This window comes from Cucurbita maxima, unplaced genomic scaffold (assembly GCF_002738345.1).
Source record: "Cucurbita maxima cultivar Rimu unplaced genomic scaffold, Cmax_1.0 Cma_Scf00024, whole genome shotgun sequence".
Taxonomy (NCBI): domain Eukaryota; kingdom Viridiplantae; phylum Streptophyta; class Magnoliopsida; order Cucurbitales; family Cucurbitaceae; genus Cucurbita; species Cucurbita maxima.
The window spans coordinates 2,000,352-2,024,222 of NW_019272040.1; the positions used below are offsets into that span (position 1 = coordinate 2,000,352).

Sequence of the window (23,871 nt, forward strand, 5' to 3'; positions counted from 1 at the left end):
TTTTTTTTTTTTTTTTTTTTTTTTTTTTTTTTTTTTTTTTTTTTTTTTTTTTTTTTTTTTTTTTTTTTTTTTTTTTTTTTTTTTGTGAATTGACAAAAAGAATCGCGTCAAACAACGAGACAACAAAATATTTAAAATCAGGAGATTTTTCAATTAAAGTCACTACAAAATATTTTAATTTATTTGTCTGTAGGGCTATAAGATCTCACGTCAATTGAAGAGTACACAAAAACATTCTTTCTAAAAGTGTGAAAACCTCTTCCTACCATACACGAGCCGATGCTTATCTTTTATCAAATGTTATAGTATTAATGGTAAGGTTTTATCGAGTCGGGTATTTATTTTTTCAAGAGGACACTACCCACTAATGTCTTGGGTATATATATATATATGCATTAATGGGTTTTCCATTTTGATACCGATCGATATTGACTAGTGACATTTAGAGAGAGATATCAAAGTTGTCACTCATTGCATCAAGACTAAGACTCATCTTGTAGATTATATGTTAGTAAAAAGCTAAGCTATGATATCTACTAGAGATCCTGATGCTTTCCAACTCCAATTTTCTAATTTTACGTTCTTTCGATAGATTATTGTTCGTGACCCGTTTGAAAAATATAGAAGATTTTTTAATTCCATTCGTTACAATACAAATTTAGCTTTTAGTTTCGCTGGATGATAGATATATGATGTATTTTGTGACACCAAAGTAAATGAGAACTACATGAATGAATCGATATCATAGCTGAATGTATGATAAGATGACTAAAAAAACAAACATTTTAGGAGCAATGTCTCAAAACATGCTGGAAGAACTCGTTCGTTTGTGGGAATAGTTGTCACTTAACCATGTTGCAAGAAAGTGTCGGAAAACATGTTTTCAAACTTAATTATCCATAAATAAAGTAGATTAACTTTTTGTTCTTCCCTATAATCACTCTCCCCTCACAAATAGGAACAAAATGAATGATTGAAAATGAATGGCAATAATCCCACAAGATCACACACTCTTAAAACATACACACATCATCATGGGATTCCCCAAATTATGTTTGGTTGTTGGTGTGATGCATCAAACATTTTTTAATTCTATGTTATTACAACGTTAATCCAAAAATTAAGGAACACGTTACTTACTTATTACTTATAACAGTGAAGATTGTCTTCACAGACAAATACGAGTTCTTAGTGGAAGATGTATCTTGTTGATATAAACAGTGACTTTCAATTCTTTTAAACATTCCTTAGTCATTCTATCCTCAGGATCTGTCTCGTTTGGATATGATCTCAATTCATTTACGTACGCTTCCTTTATTCAGATCTAAAAAATAAAACAAACTCTCTTTAACCGAAAAATGGGACATGGAGGGTAATTGTGACAACTTTTGTAACAACAAAATCATGGTTGAAAACGACATGAAAGGAGGGTTTAGGGTTTATGCCAAACATTCATATGCACTTTGTCTAACAAAAAGGCTAACCATTACAAAAAATAATGCCATTTTCCTTCCTTACCATCATGTTGTTTCCCATATTTCTTTGACACTTTCCACCGAGTGAATGAAAGAAAAAACTTTGTCAATACAAGCAAAGCTCAACTGATTAACAGATATATTTCGATTAAGATGTCAAACACTTGAATCATCTTAGCTTTAGTAAATTTTGTCAATATAAGCATAGCTCAACTGGTTAAGACATATATCTCGACTAAGATGTTAAACATTTGAATCATTTTGATCATGAGTTATTAAATTTTGTATGAGAAGATGGTGTTGCAATTAGAGTAATCGGTATAATTATTAGGTGTGTTGAGAAGGTGAACATATAATTTGAGTGGTCGATATGTATTTTTAATATGCTCAAACTACACTGGTATAATTACCGATACAAGCATAATTCAGTAGAGATTTCAACGAACTCGAAAAAGGAAAATTATAAATTTGGTATTAGTGGAAAAAAAAAAAAAAATTATTTTTCCCTTTTTGCCCTCCGTCTCCACTGATATTACAAAAATACCCCCACTAAAAAGGAATCCCTTGCTAACTTACGCTGAAAGAAGAAGATTGGCAAGGGCTGAGCGGCGCCGGTAATGCTAAAACGAGCCGTCCGGTTGTATTAAAGCCGTTGGGTTTCGAGTTCTTCACCATCCGTTATTGTTGTGTGTGTGTGTGTGTGTGTGTGTGAGTCTGTAATTGTTCCTTTCACCAATTGAAACAAAGCGATCAGAATTCAACGCAAACCACAGGGCTTTCTCGCTCTCTTTCAAGCATTTCAACCTTTTTTTCCTCTGAGGAAAGCTGTGGGATCTCTCTGTGAAGCCGATTTAAGAAAAAGAAAAGCGACAATGCAAGAAAAATGTAGATCAGGGCGTTGAATTTCTCTGTGATTCTCCTCGTTTCTTTCGGTCAAAAAGCTTCAATCAATACTGCTTCTCTCTGTAAAGTGGCTTCTTGAAATCCTTCCCTTTGACGCCTTTTTGGGTTTTTTTGGTTTCTGGGTTTTGGTTTTGGGTTCTTATTTGATCCTTGAAAACACTTCTTCGTACTCCTTTTTGTTGTTTTTATGACGATTTCATAAGTTTATCCATGTCGTCCGACATAAGCTAGGATTTGATTTTGCCCTTGTTTGAGTGATCCGTGGTGGGTCTGAGAGAAAATCAGCCGTATTTGAGTGTTCGTTTGGGATTTTACTCTGTTGCTGCTGTTATTGTTCTTCATGGATTGTTATACTTATATGACCTATAATGAAGTCCACTGTGTTAGAAGCTATGTTGTTGATGCTGAAATTTCATTGATATCGTCTTGTTTGTGTGGAATTTGTTGAAGAATTCGTGTATTTGAGTTGGGGTTTTTTGGGGCTGTTTGAGTTTAAGGGGATGGGAACTGATCGTCTGCTATTACCAACAATTGGACCGCCAATAAAACGGCGAGCAGGGTTGAGGAGAAAGCAGGCTGGTAGAGGCTCTTACAGGGGAAGCTAGAAAAATTGGGGGTTTTTCTTCTCAAGGTGTTTAGATTTGGGGGTTTTCAACGTGGTTTTAGGAACACGCCCTGCTTTGTAGTGTATTCTTTTTAGGGGGCATTTAGACAAAATTGGTTCAGTGAGCGATGGGTACTACTGATTTGCACCAAATACTCAAAAGCCTTTGTTGCAACTCTGAATGGAAGTATGCTGTCTTTTGGAAACTTAAGCATCGAGCTCGTATGTAAGTCGATTTTCTTGTCATTTTATCATTGAAAGTTACTGTCCATTTGTTAATCTGGTTCTTTGATGTATGAAGAAGATAAACTTGATGGCTAACCTACGCATAACTTATCTAGACAGTCATTATAATCTCGACCTTTGAGGTTTAAGGTTCAAATCAATAGCAGTCCAGGGAATATAATTGATATAAATGTTTGATCTGTTATCTTTTAAATTTATGTTGAATTCAGGGTGCTGACTTGGGAAGATGGCTACTACGACAATTCGGAACAACATGATCTGCCAGAGAGCAAGTTTTACAGTAAAACGATCGAGAAGTTTCATGATGGATGTTATTCACACGACGCTCTAGGATTAGCTGTGGCAAAGATGTCTTATCATGTATATTCTCTTGGGGAAGGGTAAACATCTCAACATTTGTCATTCTATTTGGTTATTTTAAGATTAGTTCAAGATAATTTTGGTTTAACCACCATTGTTCTTGGATATATTCGTATAATTTATCCTTCATTCAAGTTTTCTTAAAGATAAATCGGTTTCTCTGGGAATCTATATAAGGTTCTAATTGGCTTCACCTTGTTTTAATTATTATTTCCTTTTGCAAGGATTGTTGGACAAGTAGCAGTTACTGGAAAATATCAATGGATTACTGCAGATGAGCAAATTCCAAATTTCTCTTCAACACTTGAGGTGCTATATTTTCGTGTTGTGCAATAGTTTAAGTTAATGAAGTTTATCATGCTTGTTTTTCGACTATCTCGGGTTGTATTTCATTACTCATTTTCTGATCACTTTTTTAACAGTACTGCGACGGTTGGCAAACTCAATTTTCAGCTGGCATTAAGGTATGGCAGCCTTTCTTTCCCTTCGCCCACGTTTGAGTGACTAGTGTATTTCTCCGCTGGATTGTAATTTTGACTTCACAAATTTGGGAGTCGATACTGTGCTACTCAACACGTTAAATTTCTTATTTTGTAGTTTGAACCCACGTTCCTCAAGGATAGCAGTGTATTATTACCCATAATATATGATTGCAATAATATTCGTAGGTTTTCTGAATTATGATAACATTTAGTATTTCTCGTTAATATATTTATCATCTTGAATCGGCTTATAGGGTGGGTTCGGTCATGAATTTAACTGTTCATATGCTGTCCTGATGAACAATTTGAGAATAAATTCAGATTATTCGATTTTTTCTCTGCTAAATTCCGTTATATATTCTTTCGAACTCTCTACTTAACTGTCATTTATATGCTTTGTAGACTATTGTTGTTGCAGCCGTTGTCCCGCACGGTGTTTTACAGCTTGGATCTTTAGATAAAGTAAGATCATCTTCCTTCTAGTAGATTGTGGAAGTTTGTGAGTTATGATCCGAGCTGAATGTCAACATTTTGTTTGGAGTTGTAGTATACATAATTATGCTCAATCCTAGCTGTAACTTACCTTGTTTCATACGATAGGCCCCCCGACATTATAATTTATTTCAACTTATGGTAGCCTTACATTCCTTGCAATATTTGGTATTTGGTATTTGGTATCTGTTATTGTTTAGTAGCCTTCATTACAATACTCGTGATGCTTTTGGTTTTTTGATGGGTCCTTTTTTGTTATTGGAATTAGGTCACTGAGGATGTCAATCTTGTGGCTTGCATCAGAAACGTCTTTCTAACTCTTCAAGAGTCTTCAGCTGGGCATATTCAGCCAATGCGTTCTTGTGAGAGTTCGGGATACGTGGTAACTCCCTTTCTGTATCTTTTACCTTCCTCTCCTGTAACGGCCTAAACCCATTGCTAGCAGATATTATCCTCTTTAGGTTTTCCCTTTCGGGCTTCTCCTCAGGGTTTTTAAAATGCGACTGCTAAGGAGAGGTTTCCACACCCTTATAAAGAATGCTTCGTTCTCCTCCCCAACCGATGTGTGATCTCACATCTTTAACTGGTTTAGGCAATTAAATAATTTGTCTGTATTGGTTTGATGTGATAGGGTATGTGCTAGTTACGCTGATGATATCAAAATTTCTTTTCTGTAGGCAGACATTCCGTCTAGAAGCTTAGCAACAGAGGTGAGCCCGGGTGGCGTTAACAACTTAAGACACCTATGAAAATAGAGACAGTACAGTTATTTGTTGCCTAAAATTTCCTTCCTGTGATCATACTTAGGAATATTCTTTTAATAGTCTACTTTGTGCTCAGAAAAATGAAGTTGAAATGGTCAGCAAGGATGTGGGGATAGAGTTGTCGGGATCTGGGGGCATTAAATCTCTAGAAATCAAACCAGATGCTATCAATATGGACAGTTTTAAGTCGCAAGTGAGGGTGCTTGATGACAGGATATGTGGAGGGGAGCCTAGTGAGTGCAAAGATATCGCTGTCGGTTTGAAACAAAAAATCAATGTGGGATCGCAAAACTTCGAAATGGGTACGGTTAATTTATCTGGTCCAGCTGAAAAGATCATAACAGATGAAGCATACTTCCCTATGAATCCTCACGCCTCGTCTGTTTGTGGACTTAAACACGACGGGATGTGTAGTCAAACCAACCCTTCAGAAATGTACTTGCAAAATGATGTCGAAGCATCAGAAACTATTAATGTGTATCCATCAAATTCGTCGTTGAAGTTCCCTGCTGGTTATGAGCTACATGAAGTACTAGGACCTGCTTTTCTGAAAGATGCTCTTTATCTTGACTGGAAAACCAAGTATGTTTTTGGTGGTAAAGCTTTTGAGTTATCTGAGGGAACGAATGGTAGCCATTTGACGTCTGATTCACCGACAGAGCATCTTTTAGAAGCAGTAGTGGCTGATGTTTGTCATAGTGGTTCTGATGTTAAAAGTGACACATCTCTATGCAAATCTGGACAGTCTCTGTTAACGACTGAAAGGATTCCCGAGCCTTCGACAAATGTTACGTCTACTTGTTCAGAAGGTTATACAATGGGTCAAAGTCAGACATCTTTTATTGGAGAGGAGATGCAGAACTCTTTAAGCTCATCAGGAGTATGTGGGGTGATGTCCACAAAAGGGTTTTCGTCGACATATTCTGGTACTGGCAGTGAGCACCTGGAGCAGTTTTCAGAACCTGCAAAGAACAGTAAAAGAAGGGCTAGACCTGGTGAGAGTTGTAGGCCGAGGCCGAGGGATAGACAATTGATCCAGGATCGAATCAAAGAACTTCGGGAGCTAGTACCAAATGGAGCAAAAGTAACTTCTGAGAAGCCATTCTTTCATCTTTCCTTGATAGAAGTATAATGTTTCATTGCTTTTTTGCTTCATCCACTAAAGTTTTCTTGCTTGTATCACAGTGTAGTATTGATTCATTGCTGGAGCGCACAATCAAGCACATGTTGTTCTTGCAAGGCATCACCAAGCATGCTGGCAAGCTAAACAAATGCGCCAACATGAAGGTAATTGGCTTTGAAACCGAAGTGTAGCAGGAAAGTTAACTTTTTTTGAAAGCTTAAGAACTAAACCTGTAATTAACCGGACAACTATTGTTTAAAATGACCCTTAATGCCACAGGTCGCATCCCTTGTTATAGTAGGCTTAGACTTTCAACTTGTCTGCACTTGAGCAACATTTTTATATGAACTCCAAGGAAAATAGTAACAGTTTTATGTTATAATCTTGAATACTGTTTTCCTCTTCTTACATGTTATGTATTTATAGTTGCATCAAAAGAAAAATGGCATGCTAGGATCCTCAAGTACTGATCAGGGTTCAAGCTGGGCAGTTGAAGTCGGTGGTCAACTTAAAGTCTGTTCGATAATTGTGGAGAATCTCAACAAGAACGGTCAGATTCTTGTAGAGGTATGAATTATGAAAATTCATCTTTTATTTATCATGATGTTTCTAGTGTGTGTGTGTGTGTGTAAATTTATCATAGAGCCAAATATTAGTCAATTTCTCTTGGGTAGAACATTTTGTATCGGTAACACCCCAAGCACACTACTAGCAGATATTGTCCTCTTTGGGTTTTCTCTTTCGGGCTTCCCCTCAAGATTTTTAAAATGCGTCTATTAGGGAAAGGTTTCCACCCCTTATAAAGAATGCTTCGTTCCCCTCTCCAGTCGAGGTGGGATCTCACAATCCACTCCCCTTAGGGGCCCAACATCCTCGCTGACACTCGTTTCTCCCTCAAATCAATGTGGGATCTCACAATCCACCTCCATTCGTAAACCAACGTCCTCGCGCGCACACCGCCTGGTGTTCACCCCTCTTTGGTATTTAACGTCCTCGCTGGCACACCGTCCCGTGTCTGACTCTATCACCATTTGTTACAGCCCAAGCCCACCGCTAGCAGATATTATCCTCTTAAGGCTTTCCCTTTCGGACTTCTCCACAAGATTTTTAAAATGTGTTTGATAGGGAGAGGTTTTCACACCCTTATAAATAATGCTTCGTTCCCCTCTCCAACTGATGTAGGATCTTAGAGTATCCATTGTCCATATTGTTTCTTCAGTTTAACTCTTTTATTTGCTTCAATTTTCCGTCATCGGTCATTTACTTTTTCCTTAGTTTAACATAATGACAAGTGATACACCTGTATGCAGATGTTGTGTGAAGAATGCAGCCATTTTTTGGAGATAGCAGAGGCTATTAGAAGCTTGGGATTGATAATACTAAGAGGCATAACAGAAGCTCATGGCGACAAGACATGGATTTGTTTTGTGGTTGAGGTATAAACAAGTAAAATTACCAGCACGTGAGACTTATTCTTTGCCTGCAACACGTAACATGTTTCGAAACAACTAGATACATAGATTTGACTTTATATGCTTTAAATAACGGATGAAAATCTGTATATTAGCAATCGTTGTTTGATATCTAGTTTTGAACGATTGTAGGGGGAGAATAACAGGAACATACACAGGATGGATATCTTATGGTCACTTGTTCAAATACTACAGCGCAGTAATACAATGTGACAGCTTCAACGCCTCAACTTTTTGCCACTGTTTGTAGATTCCTCTGTAAAATGTCATGAGTTTCTTGTTGTGAATCCATCTGTCTCCAGCTTTATAGAGTGCTGCAGCACTTTTCTCAGAGATGCACCTTTCCCATTCAATCTTCAAAAGTTGAACAAAAGAAAAAAGAAACCTAAAGAAGGGTGCTCTAAAAGCAAACCAAGTTTTTTTTTGTCTTTTTTTTTGGGTGTGTTTTCTAGCTAGTATTGTCATTTGTTTGAAAAAAGCTTTCCACTTTATAGAGTGCAACTATTCTGTATTTGTACAACCCATTTGAATAGTATAAGTTCATTTGAACAATATTTGTCTTTATTTTTTCTCCCCTTCCCATCCCAAAAAGAAAAACTGATACTTCATTCTTAGTTTTTGTTTTGGTGTGAGATCACACATCGGTTGGAGAGCAAAACGAAGCATTCCTTATAAGGGTGTGGAAACCTCTCCCTAGTAGACGCGTTTTATAACCGTGAGGCTGATAGCGATATATAACGGACTAAAGCGGATAATATCTACTAGCATTGAGCCAGTTTGGGCTGTTACAAGTAGGAGGTTATCATATTCTAAAATATGGTAAGGCTGAGCTACCATCTAATCCCTTCAGTATATAGTAGCTCAGATACTCATTGATGTTAGTGGGTCTATATATGGGTGGGTTATCCTCTGATTGAAACTCTTTTGCAGGTCCGTAAGGTGTGAGTCTATGTTTTGCGCTTGGATAAAAGAAACATGCTGCTGATACTCTCTTTCCATTGCTCCTTGCCAACACCCTATGCTCTACACTCTTGATCTTGTCATTGGTGATTAGCTGCATGGTATCGATACAAAACAATGTCGAGTTATGCCACTAATATATGTTTGTTTGTCTGTTGGCACGTCGATAAAGGGCTAATATTTGACGTGGAGTTTATGTATATAGATAGATAGAAGGCATGCGCACCTGTAGAAGGTCGCCGATGTTGGCGAGTAGTGCTCCGGGGATAGGAGGAACATGGAGCCATTGGTTTTGATGAAGGACTTGGAGGCCACCAGTGTTGTCTTGGAGGAGAATTGTCAAAGCAGAAGGGTCTGAGTGTTTGGTGGTGCCCAATGTGAGCTCTGGTTGAGGACAGGGTGGGTAATAGTGACACACAAGAGTTTCAGATTTCATGCATTCTAATCCTGCAAGGTAATCACTGCTCAGCCCCAATGCCTCTGATAGTAACTCTGATATCTTATCTCTTAGCTCTGTCATCTGCTTTATGTATTCACTCACTGCCTCTCTGTCAAACACAAAAAGAAACTAAGATGAGCTTTTGATCGACCTGTAGACTGAGAATTTATTGAAAGACGATGGACTAGTTTGAGAAAGAAACTGTAACCATCTAAGACCACCATTAGTAAATATTGTCCACTTTGACTTGTTATGATCATTGTCAGTATCACGGTTTTAAAACGTGTTTATTAAGGAGAGGTTTCCACATCTTTATAAGGAATACAATCTACCCTCTTGGAGGCCAGCATCCTCGCTGGCACACTGCTTGATGACTGATTCTGATATCATTTGGAACAGCTCAAGCTTACCCCTAGCAAATATTGACTGCTTGATCAACCTTATGGTTTTAAAATGCATCTACCTGAGAGATTTTCACATAAGGAATACTTTGTTCCCCTATCCAACCGTTACAATTATTATGAATAATTTGAATGGTTAGAAAATGTACTAAAAATAGGAGCCTTTATTATGAGTAATTTTAAAACGTGTCTACTAGGGATATGTTTCCACACCTTTACAAGGAATACAATCCACCCTCTAGGGTCCAATGTCCTTGTTGGCACACCCCCCAGTGACTAACTTTGATACTATTTGTAACAGTTCGAGCCTACCGTTAGCAAATATTGTCAGTTTTGGCCTATTACATACGTCAGCCTCAGTTTTAAAATGCATTTATTAGGGACAGGTTTCCATACTATATAACAAATGTTTCATCCTCATCTTCAACCGTTATTACGGGTAATTAGAATCTATAGAAAATGTACGAGCCTATGTAACTTTTTTCTTTGGTTTTGGACAGCTGTTTTGATATGATAGAATCAAATCACTTGAAAGGTGTTTTGAAAATGTACAACATTAGTGAAAAAGAAGGAAGGATTTGAACCTGCATGTGGGTGGATATGCCTGAGGGGTGAGAGGGCCATGTTGATACTCAAAAGCTATGGAGTCTCTCCAACTTGCAGCCTTAGAAACAAGAAGATCACCATTACAATAAAACCTAACCTTTTGTGAAGGATCCCTTGAGTACCACTTCATCTTCTCCTCTCTTGCCTGTTCGTGAAACTCCCTTATGCCTTCCAACATTCTCTCCATCACCTCATTTGGGACTCCATGGTTCACCATTTGAAACAGCCCCCACTTCTCACATGCCTCCCCTATCTCCCTCACCACCTCTTCCCTTCCCCGTCCCTCCCTCAGATCTATCACCGGCACCTCCGCCACTGCCACCTTCCTATTCGCACTCTCAGACGGGTGGATGAAGAACTTCGGGATCGTCGTGGCACCTCTATCCATCAAACCTGTTAAACAAAATGAACAAGATCATGCACATTCAAACTCAAACAAACAAGCATTTATTCAAATTCACTCGAGACCTTTTACTCCAGACTTTGTATCGTCGAACTCCTTCACTTGTCGAGCTCTTTGCGAGTCGTCGTCACCAGAGGGATCCATGTCGGAGGAAGTCAACTATTTGAAGGAGGAGGTTGAGAGGTATGGAACTAAGATAAGAATAAGAAGAGGAAAGAATATATGTGAGGGTTTTATAAGGATTTGGTAAGGAAGACCATACCATATTGTCTTTCGTATAGACCACAAACTAAGCAATCTTTCCATTTATTATTATTTTTTTAAGTTGAATTTCAAACTAAGCAATCTTTCAATTTATTAATTCTTTATTTATTTATATAAATTTATGAAATTCATAGTTAAATTTTGATTTAAATTATTATTTATTAAGTTGACTTGAAACCTACCTAGCTCCATGGGACCCATACTATATCTATATCTTTTATATATATATATATATATATATCAATTAAGGAATATGGAGTTAATGTGGATAATTTGTTTATTTAATTTTATGATGGATGGACGGTGTATTCCATTAGCTACCCTTCTCGAGCGAAAACGAGAGAAATAGTGAGAAGATATTTCTTCGTGTTAGCTAAATAGAACTAGAGACGAAGAGTATAATCACTGTTCTTTACTTTGTCTAAATCTCTACCCCATCGAGTGAAAATAAATGCAGAATTTTGCAGGATGAAGATTGAAATGAGAAGCGGAGATAGACTTTCCTGTCCTTATTCTGGTCGACGAACGTTTTTAGTATATATATAATTTAAAATAGAAAGATTATTTTATATATTAGACATGTATTTTTTTTTTATACTATAGTATGGAAGATGAAAAATGTGCGGTTTCAATTGAAAATGGCCCATTACTAGACATTTAATTCTCCAATATAAAAAAAGAAATATTTTATATTTTATATTATATTTGAAGGGAAAAATGAAAAATAAATGTCCCATTTATTGTATGAAAGGGCAACTTTGGAATGTGTGAGAATTATTTAATGGGTTTAGTTTTAACTTTTATGAAGGTTCAACTAATCTACACATCATTCATTCATTGCATTCATTTTTTTTTCTTCTTTTAATTGCTTTAATTTAGTCAATTTTAAAAATTTGTCCCCTCAATCATATCGACTCGTGTCTTAGACGCATTTAATTTTGACGTTTTTATGAATGAGCCCCCGAGAAGGCAAATATGACTTACTTAGCTTTGAAAGAGTTGAAAAATAAATATAGGATATCGGAGAACATGAATGCATTTACCCTAGTTTCAGTTCCATGATTGTCACCGCAATGTCTGTCATTTGTACAAACGTGTCTTTTCCTTACCTAAAAATTAAGAGTAGCACTGTGTTTGAGTATTTTACACGTAATATTTAGTAAGTAACTCTATGGTTGGAATTGAGAGATATCAATATGGTGGGACCTATACTTTTATTAAAAGATCATGGCATGACGTTGGATCCGTTTTTTAGTCTGAACAAGATTAAATACTTTCCTACACGCCGTTCACGCACACGCACATGCAGCTAGTTGACTTAAGCTAACTCAATTCCTTCTGGCTTGTCAACTCCACCGGTGTAAATATCTGAGTGAGTTCCTCGTATTCTTCGCATTGCCAAATGTTAAAAGACAGACATAGGCTTTTATGTCCTTTAGGTAACTCACGACAAGCTCTTAAAGTGCTATTTGTTGTGACAGAGTGATCCAATTGCTCCCAAAGATTAGGCAATGACATGAAACAAGCTCTCAACATGCCTTTACTAGGCATTATTAGTACATCATCTTATAGGACCAAATCGAGCATCGTTTGCTCCTTCCAAAACCACAGGTCGTGCCGTGTGAGTGTATTGTCATTTTCGTGTTAGAATGTCTCACTATTAAGCATGTTCTCGACCTTTTTCTCAAACTCATGGTGGATGGTTGAGCATAATTTCTTCATTCAATAACTTTTAATATCATTCCTGGAGATACCCTTTGTTGGGATCTCAAATAAAAGTTTAGTGTGAAAGCTATTTGCATAACATGCCTCTGTATGCTTTTCCTTTCGGACTTTTTTTCAAAGTTTTTAAAAGACGTTTGCTAGGGAGAGGTTTTCACACCCTTATAAATGGTGTTTTGTTCTCCTTTCAAACTGATGTAGGATCTCACAATCCATCTCCTTCAGGGCTCAACGTTCTCGTTGACACTCATTCCTTTCTCCAATCGATGTGGGACCCACAAATCCATCATATTCAAGGTCCAGCGCCTTGCTGGCACACCGCTTCGTGTCCACCCCCTCTTCAGGACTCAACCTTCTCGTTGACATATCTCCGGGTGCCTGGCTCTAATACCATTTCTAACTAATATTGTCCTTTTTGAGCTTGTCGTTTCAAGCTTCCCCTCAAAATTTTTAAAACACAGTCTGTTAGAGAGAGGGTTACAGACCCTTAAAAAAAAATGCTTAGTTCTTCTTTCCAACCAACGTGAGATCGGGTAATAACGAACTAATTATGTTTTAGAAATGAGATATTTATAAAGTCAACCTACTTGGTCCATGTTTTCTTGACTTGTTGGATCCTTTAATTTAAGGTTAAAAATGTCAATTGAGAAATGTAATATTAAATGAGTTGAATTAAAAGCCAAGTAATTACTTAAATACATATACAAATCATTATTTTTTTTTCTTTTTTAAAATAATCTTCTCTCAGATAATAATAATAAAATAAAATGATTATTTAATGCATCAAAACCATATAATAAATTATATTATAAAGTATTATAGTAAGTGTGTAGAATTATGTCCCATTACATTAAATTGAAATGGATCGGACATCCAACGACCGGCCATGTCTCCTTCACGCCAGCCAATATTATTTCTTATGGACCGTCCCACTTAGTGTCGCCCATTTATCGAGAGTTTTAAACTAACGAGGTTCGGTAGCCATGCACATGTAATCATAAACATACAACTTGCTCGATAGCCCATGAATTTAAACAGTATAAAACATGTCATGTTCTTTTTTGTATCCGAGTGGACAATTAACTACTGAACTGTTGTGTTAATTGTCTGATGACGTATAAATGGACATCGTACCAGTCTTTACCTCAATGGATGGAAATTATTGGCACATTGTTCGCGAAGTTGAGTCACACCCGTCATAACTCCTCGTAGAATTATATGTTAATTGTTACACTCTCATGAACACACGTCTATCCACAATACACGATATATATGCATGTCAACTATCGACAATAAGTTCATCAATGGTGCTACTTATATTAAAACATCTTCGACAATGTATTTGCTCGTCTTACAACATCCTTAGCCTCAACCTATCTAATTTTCAAATGTTTGCTAGAATCCCTGCCCTTCCACGTGCCACTAGAAAACCCGCTGTCGAAGAGCTTATAGGTACGTATGAATGTATGTATTTTTTACGATATAATTATATTAATACTAAATCATCGACACTTTTCATAGTTTACGTCTTGTTTGATCTTAATTAAAACTTATGAATGTATTAGATCATAACGTCACGACCTTATTAATTACGACGATGAACGGTATGACGAGTGGATGAAGAATATCAATTCTGTAATATTAAATTGTTTTATATGTATGATTCTGTTTGTTCATCAAATATCTGAATTATTGAAGAAAGTTGATAGGGACAAAGGATTCTTGTGGTCTCTTTCGTAGATCCAAACAACATTTATGATTGGGTCGAACAATCTTTCTATCTTTCTTCCTCACACATTCAAACAAAAATGATTGACGTCCTGAAAAAAAAGAGTCCTTTTTTTGTTCTACATTTAAGGAACAAAGTGGAAATTTGAGACAAATTCCAATCCATTTTGTTTTTTTTTAACCATGGTTAGAAAATTTCTCGAAAAGTTGAGGCTATATCTAAATGAGATCGATCTCGAGCCTAAGATAACTGTTAAGAATGATAGTTTTGATATCATGTTAAGAATGATAGCTCTGATACCATATTAAGAATGATAGCTTTGATACCATGTTAAAAATGATAGCTCTGATACCATGTTAAGAATAAGAAACAGAAGTGGGATCGAAAGTGCGAGAAATGTGGACTTTTAATCCCACACTCTAGGACTTTTGATCCCATTTATGTTTCTCGCACTTTCGATCTTACTTATGTTTTTCATTCTTAACATGGTATCGAAGCTATCATTTTTAACATGGTATCAGAGCTATCATTCTTAATAATAACTAAGAAAAACTGAAATGAAACTTACTATCTATATCAACAAAGTGCACTTTTCTTTTCGATGGCTCTATCATAGAATCTTCTGATCCAACATATTTTAAATACTGAGACTAGAACGTCAATGAATTAGGATTGATTGCAATTAATATTTGAATCGAGAACTTCAAACACATAAATTAATTAACCGACTTGCCTCCATAAAATATTGCTTTTTTTTTTTCTTTTCCAAAAAAATAATATTCTTTTTAATTGGTCCATGAGAATATAAATTATATATATTTTTTAAAAAGTTGCGCCGAAAACTTTTGACAAAGAGCCGACGTAAGAGCATATTTATTATATTTTATTTTCCAAATAAATAAAGTAAAAAAAAAAAATAAGAACATAAAAACAAAAACGTAAAATTCTCGATATCGATCCTTATAATAAAATAGAAAATTTCATGGAATCGGGATTGGCGAATATAGTGACAAAAAAAGCTTTCTTGATTCCCGTTCCGTCCCATTCCATAGACAAATGCCTCCGTAAATAAGGGATATATCATATGAAATCAAAATTACTATCAGCCATGCATCGATACTACTGTCCTTTTTGAGCTTTCCTTTCCAGACTTTTCCGTTTTTCACGCTCTTATAAATAATAATTCATTTCCCTTTTCATTCAAAATCTCACATGAAATCAAGTAAAATTTTTAAATAGATACGAAAATGTGCCCAAAAAAGATAACAAAGCCTCAAAGGTTCTATCCCATATTCTGATTTGGTTGTCTAGATATTGATAGCATTACACGAGAAAGAGACTAAAGAAATACAATCCCCCACTAATATGGGTACGTTGATTACCTTCGATCAGTCATGCTTGAAATTATCATAGCCTCTCCATCGCAGACCGACCATAGAACCCTAATCGAATCTCTTTGCTTCATGTACACACCTATTGTATTCAGTGCAAATTTGACTTAGTTTCCGAGAAAAAAGGTAACCTATTTTCACGAAAAGGTATATATATATATATATATATATATATATAAAATTTGGGGCAAGTTGGGGGATTATTTAATGGCATAGGTGAGTAGTATATAAAGGAGGAGCTTCATCGCCTCTCTCTCTTTGTCAAACCTTCTTTTCAGTGCAAAATCAAATACAAATTATGGGAGAGGTCAAGTTCGTGTCCAATTGGGAGGGTGTTCAATCTGTACCACCAGATTATATCTATCCCCCGGAGAAGAGACCTGGCAACGTCGTCGTTCCGATGGCCAACGCCATTCCCGTCGTTGATCTCTCAACCCGTGATCGACCTCTTCTCGTTCGTAAAATCCTCGATGCTTCTCAAGAATTCGGATTTTTTCAGGTTTTAAATCTCTCCTTTGTGTTCTTCGATAATTCCGATTCTTTTTTTATTATGATTGATTGTTTCGTTTCTTTTTGTTGTTACGTACCAAACTATTTTGTTTTCGTCGACCCACTTATATTTATAAATTTGAAAACATTTAAAATTTTAATTACCGATATATTAATCTAAACATAATTTACTTAATTAAGACATATATAGTAACTGCTCATGCCCACCACTAGTAGATATTGTTTGCTTTTCCCTGTTACGTATCACCGTCAGCTTCACGGTATTAAAACATCTCTGCTAGAGAAAAGTTTCCACACCCTTGTAAGAAATGTTTCGTTCCAGACTCCAACTGATGTGGGATCTCACAGATATATTTTTATCGTATGATCTGATCAATTTGGTCAATTTCGTATTTCCGCCCTCCCAAAGTAAAACAAACAAATAAATAATATATATATATAGTTTCTTTTACCTTTTTAAAACCCATTACCTATTTTGACTATTTTCATCGAACATTTTAATATTTTAGGTAGACGATGGACCGTTTTCAAATTAGGTCAGAATATAACTGAAGCTTAATCGTTAATTTTTTTTTAATTTAATTTTGCATAAGATAGAAACTCTTCGTATTTCATTGTCGGTCAGTTTTAATCTAAACCCGTACTTGTCGTTTTTAATTATTAGATGAACTTTGTCACATCCAACCATTATTTTCAGTGAAAGATTGTACATGAATATAATTAATTCAATTTCAGAAAAGAAGAGAGAGGACGTGTTAACTTAAAAGCAAAATGTCAACTCTATTTAAGATTCAAAAGCTGACAATAACATTGAATAATACTATAATTCATAAATTTTCAAATGTTTCGGCCTCGAGAATTTATGACCTAATCAGTTAATTCTTGTTTAGGTGATAAACCATGGAGTGTCGAGAAGGGTATTAGAGGAAACGACGAGGATATTCAAAAAATTTCACGCGATGTCGGGAGCTGAGAAGGCGAAGGAATGCTCGAGAGATCCGTACAAAAGTTGTAGGGTTTACACAAGTAGTGAGAATTATAGGAAGGAACAAACTCACTGTTGGAGAGATGCTTTGATCTTCAACTGCCATCCTTTGGAAAAATATGTTCATTTTTGGCCTCAAAATCCCCCAAAATACAGGTAAAATTACACATATATCCTTTCCACTTTCACTAATTATCAATAATTTTTTTTATTTATAAATATAAAATTATTTTAAAATATCACATAATTATTTATAAGCTCATAATTTTAAAAAAAAATTGAAATTAATTATTGAAAAATAATTCAAGATAATTAATTGTCATTTAATAAATATTTAATTTTAGTAGTTTTCAAATATTATTTATATCAAAATAAAATTTAATATTTAGACGATTAGTCATTAGGATATTGTTGACTTATTGCAGAGAAGTGGTCGGAGCGTATTGTGTTGCGATGAGAACGTTGGTTTTAGAGATATTAGAACTCGTAAGCGAAGGATTGGGACTCGGGAGAGGATACTTAGCGAGTGAAATGAGTGAGAATCCGTTGATGTTGGTTAACCATTACCCACCGTGTCCAAACCCTAGCTTGACCTTGGGATTGAGCCAACATTGTGATCCAAGCCTTATCACCATCTTGTTTCAAGAGGTCAATGGCCTTCAAGTCCTCAAGGATGGTCAATGGATTGGGGTTCATCCTATCGATAACGCGTTTGTTGTTAATATTGGCTTCGTTCTACAGGTACGTTTAAAGTGAGTTTGACCTGTGTTTCTTGGAAGCTTTACTTATATGATGGTTGGTACGTAGGTGATTAGTAATGGGAAGCTAAAAGCAGCAGAACACCGAGCCGTGACGAACGCAAAAATATCTCGACAAAGCCTAACGTATTTAGTGTATCCAAAGGATGAAGTGACTATGGAACCAGCAAAATGTTTAATAAATGAAGCCAATCCTCCACGATATCGAGCCCTCAAGTTCAAAGACTTTCAACGAAACTACCTACCAAGGGCTAGCGATACCAAGGCGGTAATGGAGTGTATTGGCTCCAATTGCTCTTAAAATTGTTTCTTTTTCTTTTACGATGTGAAAAAAAATATCGTATAGTATCATCAAATAATATATTCCGCTAGAAAAAATGACATTTTACAAATCGAATCGACTCGAGATTTACATTATAACAATTGTACTTTTCTGTGTGACCATTAGTGTTTGGGGCATTTTGTGTCGTAGAACGACATGTCGAAAAAAAGCTTTCATCTCAATCGTGCTAACATCAAGTTCCATCTAAAAAACAACTTACGTGTAGAGAGAGATGTGTTGTTTACATAGACCCAATGACACCGCGCATGTGATATCCCACATCGGTTGAGAAGAAGAATGAAACACCCTTTATTAAGGGTGTGGAAACTTCTCCATACTATACGCGTTTTAAAAAGCTTGAGGGTAAACTTGAAAGGGAAAGCCCAAAGAGAACAATATCTACTAGCGGTAGGCTTGGACCGTTACAAATGGTATCAGACCCAGACAACGGACGATGTACTAGCGAGAAGGCTGTTCCCTGAAGGGGTAGACACGAGGCGGTGTGCCAGTAAGGACGTTGAGCCCCAAAGGGAGGTGAATTTGGTGGAGGCCCCACATCGATTGGAGAAAGGAACGAGTGCTAGCAACAACGCTAAGCCCTGAAGGAGGTGGATTGTGATATCCCAACTGGTTGAGGGGGAGAGCTAAACACCCTCTATAAAAGTGTGGAAACGTCTCCCTACTAGATACGTTTTAAAAACCTTGAGGGTAAACCCGAAAAGAAAAGCCCGCTAGCAGTGGGCTTAGGTCATTACACCGCAAGAGAAGAAGAATAAAGAAGGGTTTCAACTGCTTTCGATTCAGCATCTAAACGATCTTAGCATTTTGATTCGATCATGCTACCTACGTTTCAACTGCTTTCGAGAATGAAAATAATTCCAGAAAACGAGTTTAAATTTTTTCAACCTACTTTGTCTCGGTTCACGTAATTCTCAACGATATAAATAGTGATGTATGTATGAGTTGCCATTAATGGTAACATATCTTAAATTTATGAAGGTGACCTAATAAGTCAGCCATAACCATTTCCTTCACCAACAGAATGGAGAGGGGTTTAAGATATTTGACTGTATATGCAACAAACACTGTGACATTAATATAATATAATGAACGAATTCACATGTATCTACTTCATCATGACCATGACCATTACTACGATGGGATGCGTTCAAACACGGGCCAACTTATCTTTTGTAACGATCTATGTCAAGATTCAGGATGGTTCTAACATTCCCCTATGATATGGTCACGTTACCTACCTTCCCGTTTCTTAAGAGTGAAGACTATCCTTACAGAGCAATATGAGTCATTCCAACATGTCTTGTCAATTGGGATGCGTTCAAACACGGGTATGTCAAGATTCAGGATGACTCTGACATTCCCCTATGACATGGTCAGATTACCCACCTTCTCATTTCTGTAAAGATTATCCTCACAGACCAATAAAGTCATTACAACATGTTTTGTCTTCACTTACATGTTGAGTCGTTCCAACATGTCTTGTTTTTACTCACATGTGTCATAAAATTTCTATAATTGATCGATTGAAGAAAAGAACAGTACACCGGATTGATATAGGTGGGTCCCGTTCATTTATTTACCCTTCTAATTTTTAGGATGGAAATAAATTCCTGCATTGTACATTAAATATTTGTCATATAACCCTCACTTTATCTTCTTAAAATTTGGTCCAATAAACTCTTTTAATATATTTAATTAATTATACGAAAATTCTAATTTTAATTAAAATTTTAAACTACGAATTTTATTAATTTATAACAGAGAAAAAATATATGAAATTTTGAAAAAAATTAGAGATAAAAATACAATTTAAATTAAATAGTGATAGAAAAAAATTATTATTTTTCTATTTCAACGGTCATTGCCTTAGTCTATTAATAAAATGGACCATAGTTACACCGATGTACCCCTATTTTATTATTCTAACTTAGAACAATTGATGGTTCTCGAACGACCCATGCTTGCGCTTTAATTATTTTTTTTAATATCGATGTCGAGGTAATGGCTCAACCGATGGCCATGCTGTTGAGAATAATAGTTCATTCACGTCACGTAAGCGTTAGAATCGACTTTGATTTTATTCCCAAAATGGTACCCATAATGAATCAGCTACAAAAGTCATTCTCACTCGTACAAATCAAAAAACACAAGCTTTTACAGTCAAGAGTTCATAACTCACTTAAAATCAAGATCGAATCACGTATGATGATTCTGTGAAATATTAATGACGATTTGAATTAGATTATTTGTAATAATTACAAAGTGGGATATAGTAATCGTGTTATTCGGTTAAGACACCTAACCTTATTCATATACTATAGACTCTTTAAGTTATTACTTGAACATGATTCTAACGTAGGTTCGGTTCGAGATTACATTAATAATAATAATAAAAAAAATATCGTGAGTCGATACACCATCCAACCACTTTTAGCAGGAAGTAAGGGTTACTTTGTTGGCTCGTCAGTTCATAAATGTTGTGATGAATGTGGTTGGAGACTTTGGGATTATAAACAAATATTTGAGCTAGATATTTGTCACGATTCACAAGTATAAATGCACCATTACGAGCCCTCAACGAGTACAAACCCTAATGGAAGCATCCAAACAAGAGCCAAAGGACATGGTGATCAACACTCCTCCAAGCCTCTTTAGGAGAAAAAAGTGGACCAAGTTGGATAAAAATCTTGCTTTGGTCTTTCTAATTTTGCATCTTCTATGCGTTTTCGCACCGTTTTGTTTTACTTGGGGTCGTTTCTTTCTTACTATACTATTAGCCAATCTAACAGGTATAGGAATTAGTGTTTCGTATCATAGAAATCTCGCACATCGAAGCTTCAAACTCCCTAAATGGCTCGAGTATTCACTTGCTTATTGTGGAGCTCATGCACTCCAGGTTTGATTTGATTGAATCCTTATTACGACTAAAGCTGAATTTCTCTCGAGAATTCTGAATATCTATTATGTTTTTTAATTTCAGGGTGATCCGATTGATTGGGTGAGTACACACAGATGTCATCATCGATATACTGATTCAGAACGAGACCCACATAGTCCTATATACGGATTTTGGTTTAGTCAAATCACGTGGCTTTTTGATTCATATAATTTGACCAAAAAAGTGTGTCCAAACTATAATACTTCTCAAAAGATTGAAAGAAGCAAGTTTATGTCGTTCATGAAGCATGGATATCCAGACAATGTCAATGACTTGTTGAATGAATCCTTCTATAAGTTCATGCATAGAACATATTTTCTTCATCCACTGGCTCTCTTGGTATTGTTGTATTCTATTGGAGGAGCTCCTTTTATAATATGGGGAATGGTAAATTACTCTCTTTTTTACCTCTTTTTGGAACCCTTTTTACCAAATATTGTTCGTTTATGTTTTTTCTTAACTATTCGTAGTCAGTGAGGTTCGTACTAAGCTTGCACATAACATCTATGGTAAACTCGGTATGCCATGTCTGGGGAAAGCAACCATGGAACACGGGAGACATGTCGAGGAACAATTGGTAAGATACTTCTCTCCTTAGAGCTGCTCGTTAAACTACTGAGCATAAATGTTTGTTTCAATAGAGAATGAAGAATGGAGTGTACAGAGATTTCTTCTCGGTTATCTAAACGGGGTTGAGGACGGAATTATCCCCTACTCTCAAATTCCCGACCCACCTCACTAAAAGGGAGTGGAGAGAGATTTCTTCTCGATTATCTAAACGAGGTTGAGGACAGAAATTATCCCCTACTCTCAAATTCTCGACCCATCTCACTAGAAGGGAGTGGAGAGAGATTTTTTCTCGATTATCTAAACGGGGCTGAGGACGAAAATTATCCCCTACTCTCAAATTTTCGACCCACCTCACTAGAAGGGAGTGAAGAGAGATTTTTTCCTGGTTATCTAAACAAGGCTGAGGATGGGAACTATCCCCTACACTCAAATTCCTGACCCACCTCATTAGAAGAGAGTGGAGAGAGATTAACTCTCGGTTATCTAAACAGGACTGAGGACGAGATGTATCCCCTACTCTCAAATTCCCGACCCACCTAACTAGAAGGGAGTGGAGAGAGATTTCTTCTCGGCTATCTAAACGGGACTGAGGACGGGAACTAGCCCCTACTCTCAAATTCCCAACCCATCCCACTAGAAGGGAGTGGAGAGAGATTTCTTCTCAGTTATCTAAACAGGGCCGAGGACGGGAGTTATCCCCTACCCTGAAATTCCCGACCCACCTCACATATTGATTATTTCAAATGTTTTTTTAGGTTGGTGGCTTTATTTACGTTTGGAGAAGGATGGCATAACAATCACCATGCATTTGAGTACTCAGCAAGGCATGGTCATGAATGGTGGCAGATTGATTTGGGTTGGTATATTATTAAGTTTCTTCAAGTCATTGGATTGGCTACTCATGTCAAATTGCCTTCTGAAAACTACAAGCAAAAGTTGCCTGCTCATTAAGATTACAATGATCCTTAAAGATTTGAGAATGTTTATTGAAGATTTAAATATGATTAATGTTTGAAACATCGTGTAATCCAATCATATATTAAAGTATGATCGTTTAATGTATGTACGACCGCATTGTTCTATCTTAAAACGATAATAGTTAATATAGTACGATGTATTGTTTCGTATGTACATGAATAGTTTGAATCTGATCAACTATAAATTCAAAAAATGTAACCTATTTGAGTTAAAATGTGATATCGGAAGTGATGTTTACACGGTGAATTCTTGAATATAATTTTTTCGTAGATTAAAATTTTGTTTACTACTTTTTTATACAGTGGATTGTGAGATCCTACCTTCGTTAGAGAGGGGAACGAAACATTTCTTATAAGGGTGTGGAAATCTCTCTCTAATAGACACGTTTTAAAAATGCGAGGATGACAGCGATACGGAACGGGCTAAAATGGACGATATTTGCTAGCAATGAGATTTGATTGTTACAAATGGTATCAGCATCAGTCACTTGAGGGTGCAAGACACTGGTTGGAGTAGCTAGGGCAAGACCCTCTCCATAGCAGACATGTTTTAAAATTGTGAGATGACGACGATATATAATAGGTCAAAACGACACGTTACATAGATGGACACGTTACATAGTTTTTTAAAATTTATTCTTGAAATTCACTTTAACCTATAGTTTTTTATTTAATTTCAAATGCTTTTTTGTGCCATTTTCAAAAATATTATTTTTAGGTCAATTAAAATATGAGGTTGAAAATTCTTGTAATATTCAAATCATAATTATTAATAACATGAATTATTGAGAACCACTAGTATACATTTTCCATATAATTTTCTAGAAATTCAATAAAGTGACGTGGACACTTTTTCAAAAAAAAAAAAAATAATAGAAAAAGTCATTTTTCCTTTCTCCCGTTAACGAATAATAATAACATAGATATCCCAGTTTGGTTGGAGAGGAGAATGTA

The 23,871-nt window shown here is 36.1% G+C and overlaps 4 protein-coding genes across 4 annotated transcripts; 3 read left to right on the forward strand and 1 right to left on the reverse strand.

Moving 5' to 3' along the window:
• Positions 1–2,146: 2,146 nt before the first annotated feature.
• On the forward strand, positions 2,147–8,492 carry LOC111498031 (transcription factor EMB1444-like). Its single transcript, XM_023149085.1, has 12 exons — positions 2,147–3,208; positions 3,438–3,608; positions 3,813–3,897; positions 4,011–4,052; positions 4,473–4,532; positions 4,831–4,944; positions 5,240–5,272; positions 5,403–6,410; positions 6,512–6,613; positions 6,876–7,016; positions 7,760–7,885; positions 8,054–8,492. Exons 1-12 carry the CDS (start codon positions 3,111–3,113, stop codon positions 8,132–8,134), a joined length of 2,061 nt encoding a protein of 686 aa, XP_023004853.1. The 5' UTR covers positions 2,147–3,110; the 3' UTR covers positions 8,135–8,492.
• A 166-nt stretch (positions 8,493–8,658) lies between these two features.
• On the reverse strand, positions 8,659–10,959 carry LOC111498035 (1-aminocyclopropane-1-carboxylate oxidase homolog 1-like). Its single transcript, XM_023149089.1, has 4 exons — positions 10,796–10,959; positions 10,306–10,720; positions 9,108–9,429; positions 8,659–8,975 (listed from the first exon to the last, which is right to left on the reverse strand). Exons 1-4 carry the CDS (start codon positions 10,872–10,874, stop codon positions 8,724–8,726), a joined length of 1,068 nt encoding a protein of 355 aa, XP_023004857.1. The 5' UTR covers positions 10,875–10,959; the 3' UTR covers positions 8,659–8,723.
• A 5,114-nt stretch (positions 10,960–16,073) lies between these two features.
• Positions 16,074–18,432, forward strand: LOC111497716 (hyoscyamine 6-dioxygenase-like). The gene is made up of 4 exons (XM_023148606.1): positions 16,074–16,335; positions 17,237–17,487; positions 17,757–18,072; positions 18,139–18,432. The coding sequence occupies exons 1-4, from the start codon at positions 16,135–16,137 to the stop codon at positions 18,388–18,390; spliced, it is 1,020 nt and encodes a 339-aa protein (XP_023004374.1). The 5' UTR covers positions 16,074–16,134; the 3' UTR covers positions 18,391–18,432.
• Positions 18,433–21,025: 2,593 nt separating this feature from the next.
• On the forward strand, positions 21,026–22,912 carry LOC111497720 (palmitoyl-monogalactosyldiacylglycerol delta-7 desaturase, chloroplastic-like). The gene is made up of 4 exons (XM_023148613.1): positions 21,026–21,328; positions 21,413–21,757; positions 21,841–21,947; positions 22,696–22,912. The coding sequence occupies exons 1-4, from the start codon at positions 21,026–21,028 to the stop codon at positions 22,889–22,891; spliced, it is 951 nt and encodes a 316-aa protein (XP_023004381.1). The 3' UTR covers positions 22,892–22,912.
• Positions 22,913–23,871: the final 959 nt, after the last annotated feature.

What these genes read in the sequence shown, in the direction of transcription:
- LOC111497720 (XM_023148613.1), top strand. Translation starts at nt 21,026, where the DNA reads ATGGAAGCATCCAAACAAGAGCCAAAGGACATGGTGATCAACACTCCT. An exon ending in GTGGAGCTCATGCACTCCAG is followed by an intron (nt 21,329 to 21,412) that starts GTTTGATTTGAT and finishes TTTTAATTTCAG; the next exon opens with GGTGATCCGATTGATTGGGT. An exon ending in CTTTTATAATATGGGGAATG is followed by an intron (nt 21,758 to 21,840) that starts GTAAATTACTCT and finishes AACTATTCGTAG; the next exon opens with TCAGTGAGGTTCGTACTAAG.
- LOC111497716 (XM_023148606.1), top strand. Translation starts at nt 16,135, where the DNA reads ATGGGAGAGGTCAAGTTCGTGTCCAATTGGGAGGGTGTTCAATCTGTA. An exon ending in AAGAATTCGGATTTTTTCAG is followed by an intron (nt 16,336 to 17,236) that starts GTTTTAAATCTC and finishes ATTCTTGTTTAG; the next exon opens with GTGATAAACCATGGAGTGTC. An exon ending in CAAAATCCCCCAAAATACAG is followed by an intron (nt 17,488 to 17,756) that starts GTAAAATTACAC and finishes GACTTATTGCAG; the next exon opens with AGAAGTGGTCGGAGCGTATT.
- LOC111498035 (XM_023149089.1), bottom strand. Translation starts at nt 10,874, where the DNA reads ATGGATCCCTCTGGTGACGACGACTCGCAAAGAGCTCGACAAGTGAAG. An exon ending in GCATATCCACCCACATGCAG is followed by an intron (nt 9,430 to 10,305) that starts GTTCAAATCCTT and finishes TGTGTTTGACAG; the next exon opens with AGAGGCAGTGAGTGAATACA. An exon ending in ACATCGGCGACCTTCTACAG is followed by an intron (nt 8,976 to 9,107) that starts GTGCGCATGCCT and finishes GATACCATGCAG; the next exon opens with CTAATCACCAATGACAAGAT.
- LOC111498031 (XM_023149085.1), top strand. Translation starts at nt 3,111, where the DNA reads ATGGGTACTACTGATTTGCACCAAATACTCAAAAGCCTTTGTTGCAAC. An exon ending in CTTAAGCATCGAGCTCGTAT is followed by an intron (nt 3,209 to 3,437) that starts GTAAGTCGATTT and finishes TGTTGAATTCAG; the next exon opens with GGTGCTGACTTGGGAAGATG. An exon ending in GGATTTGTTTTGTGGTTGAG is followed by an intron (nt 7,886 to 8,053) that starts GTATAAACAAGT and finishes GAACGATTGTAG; the next exon opens with GGGGAGAATAACAGGAACAT.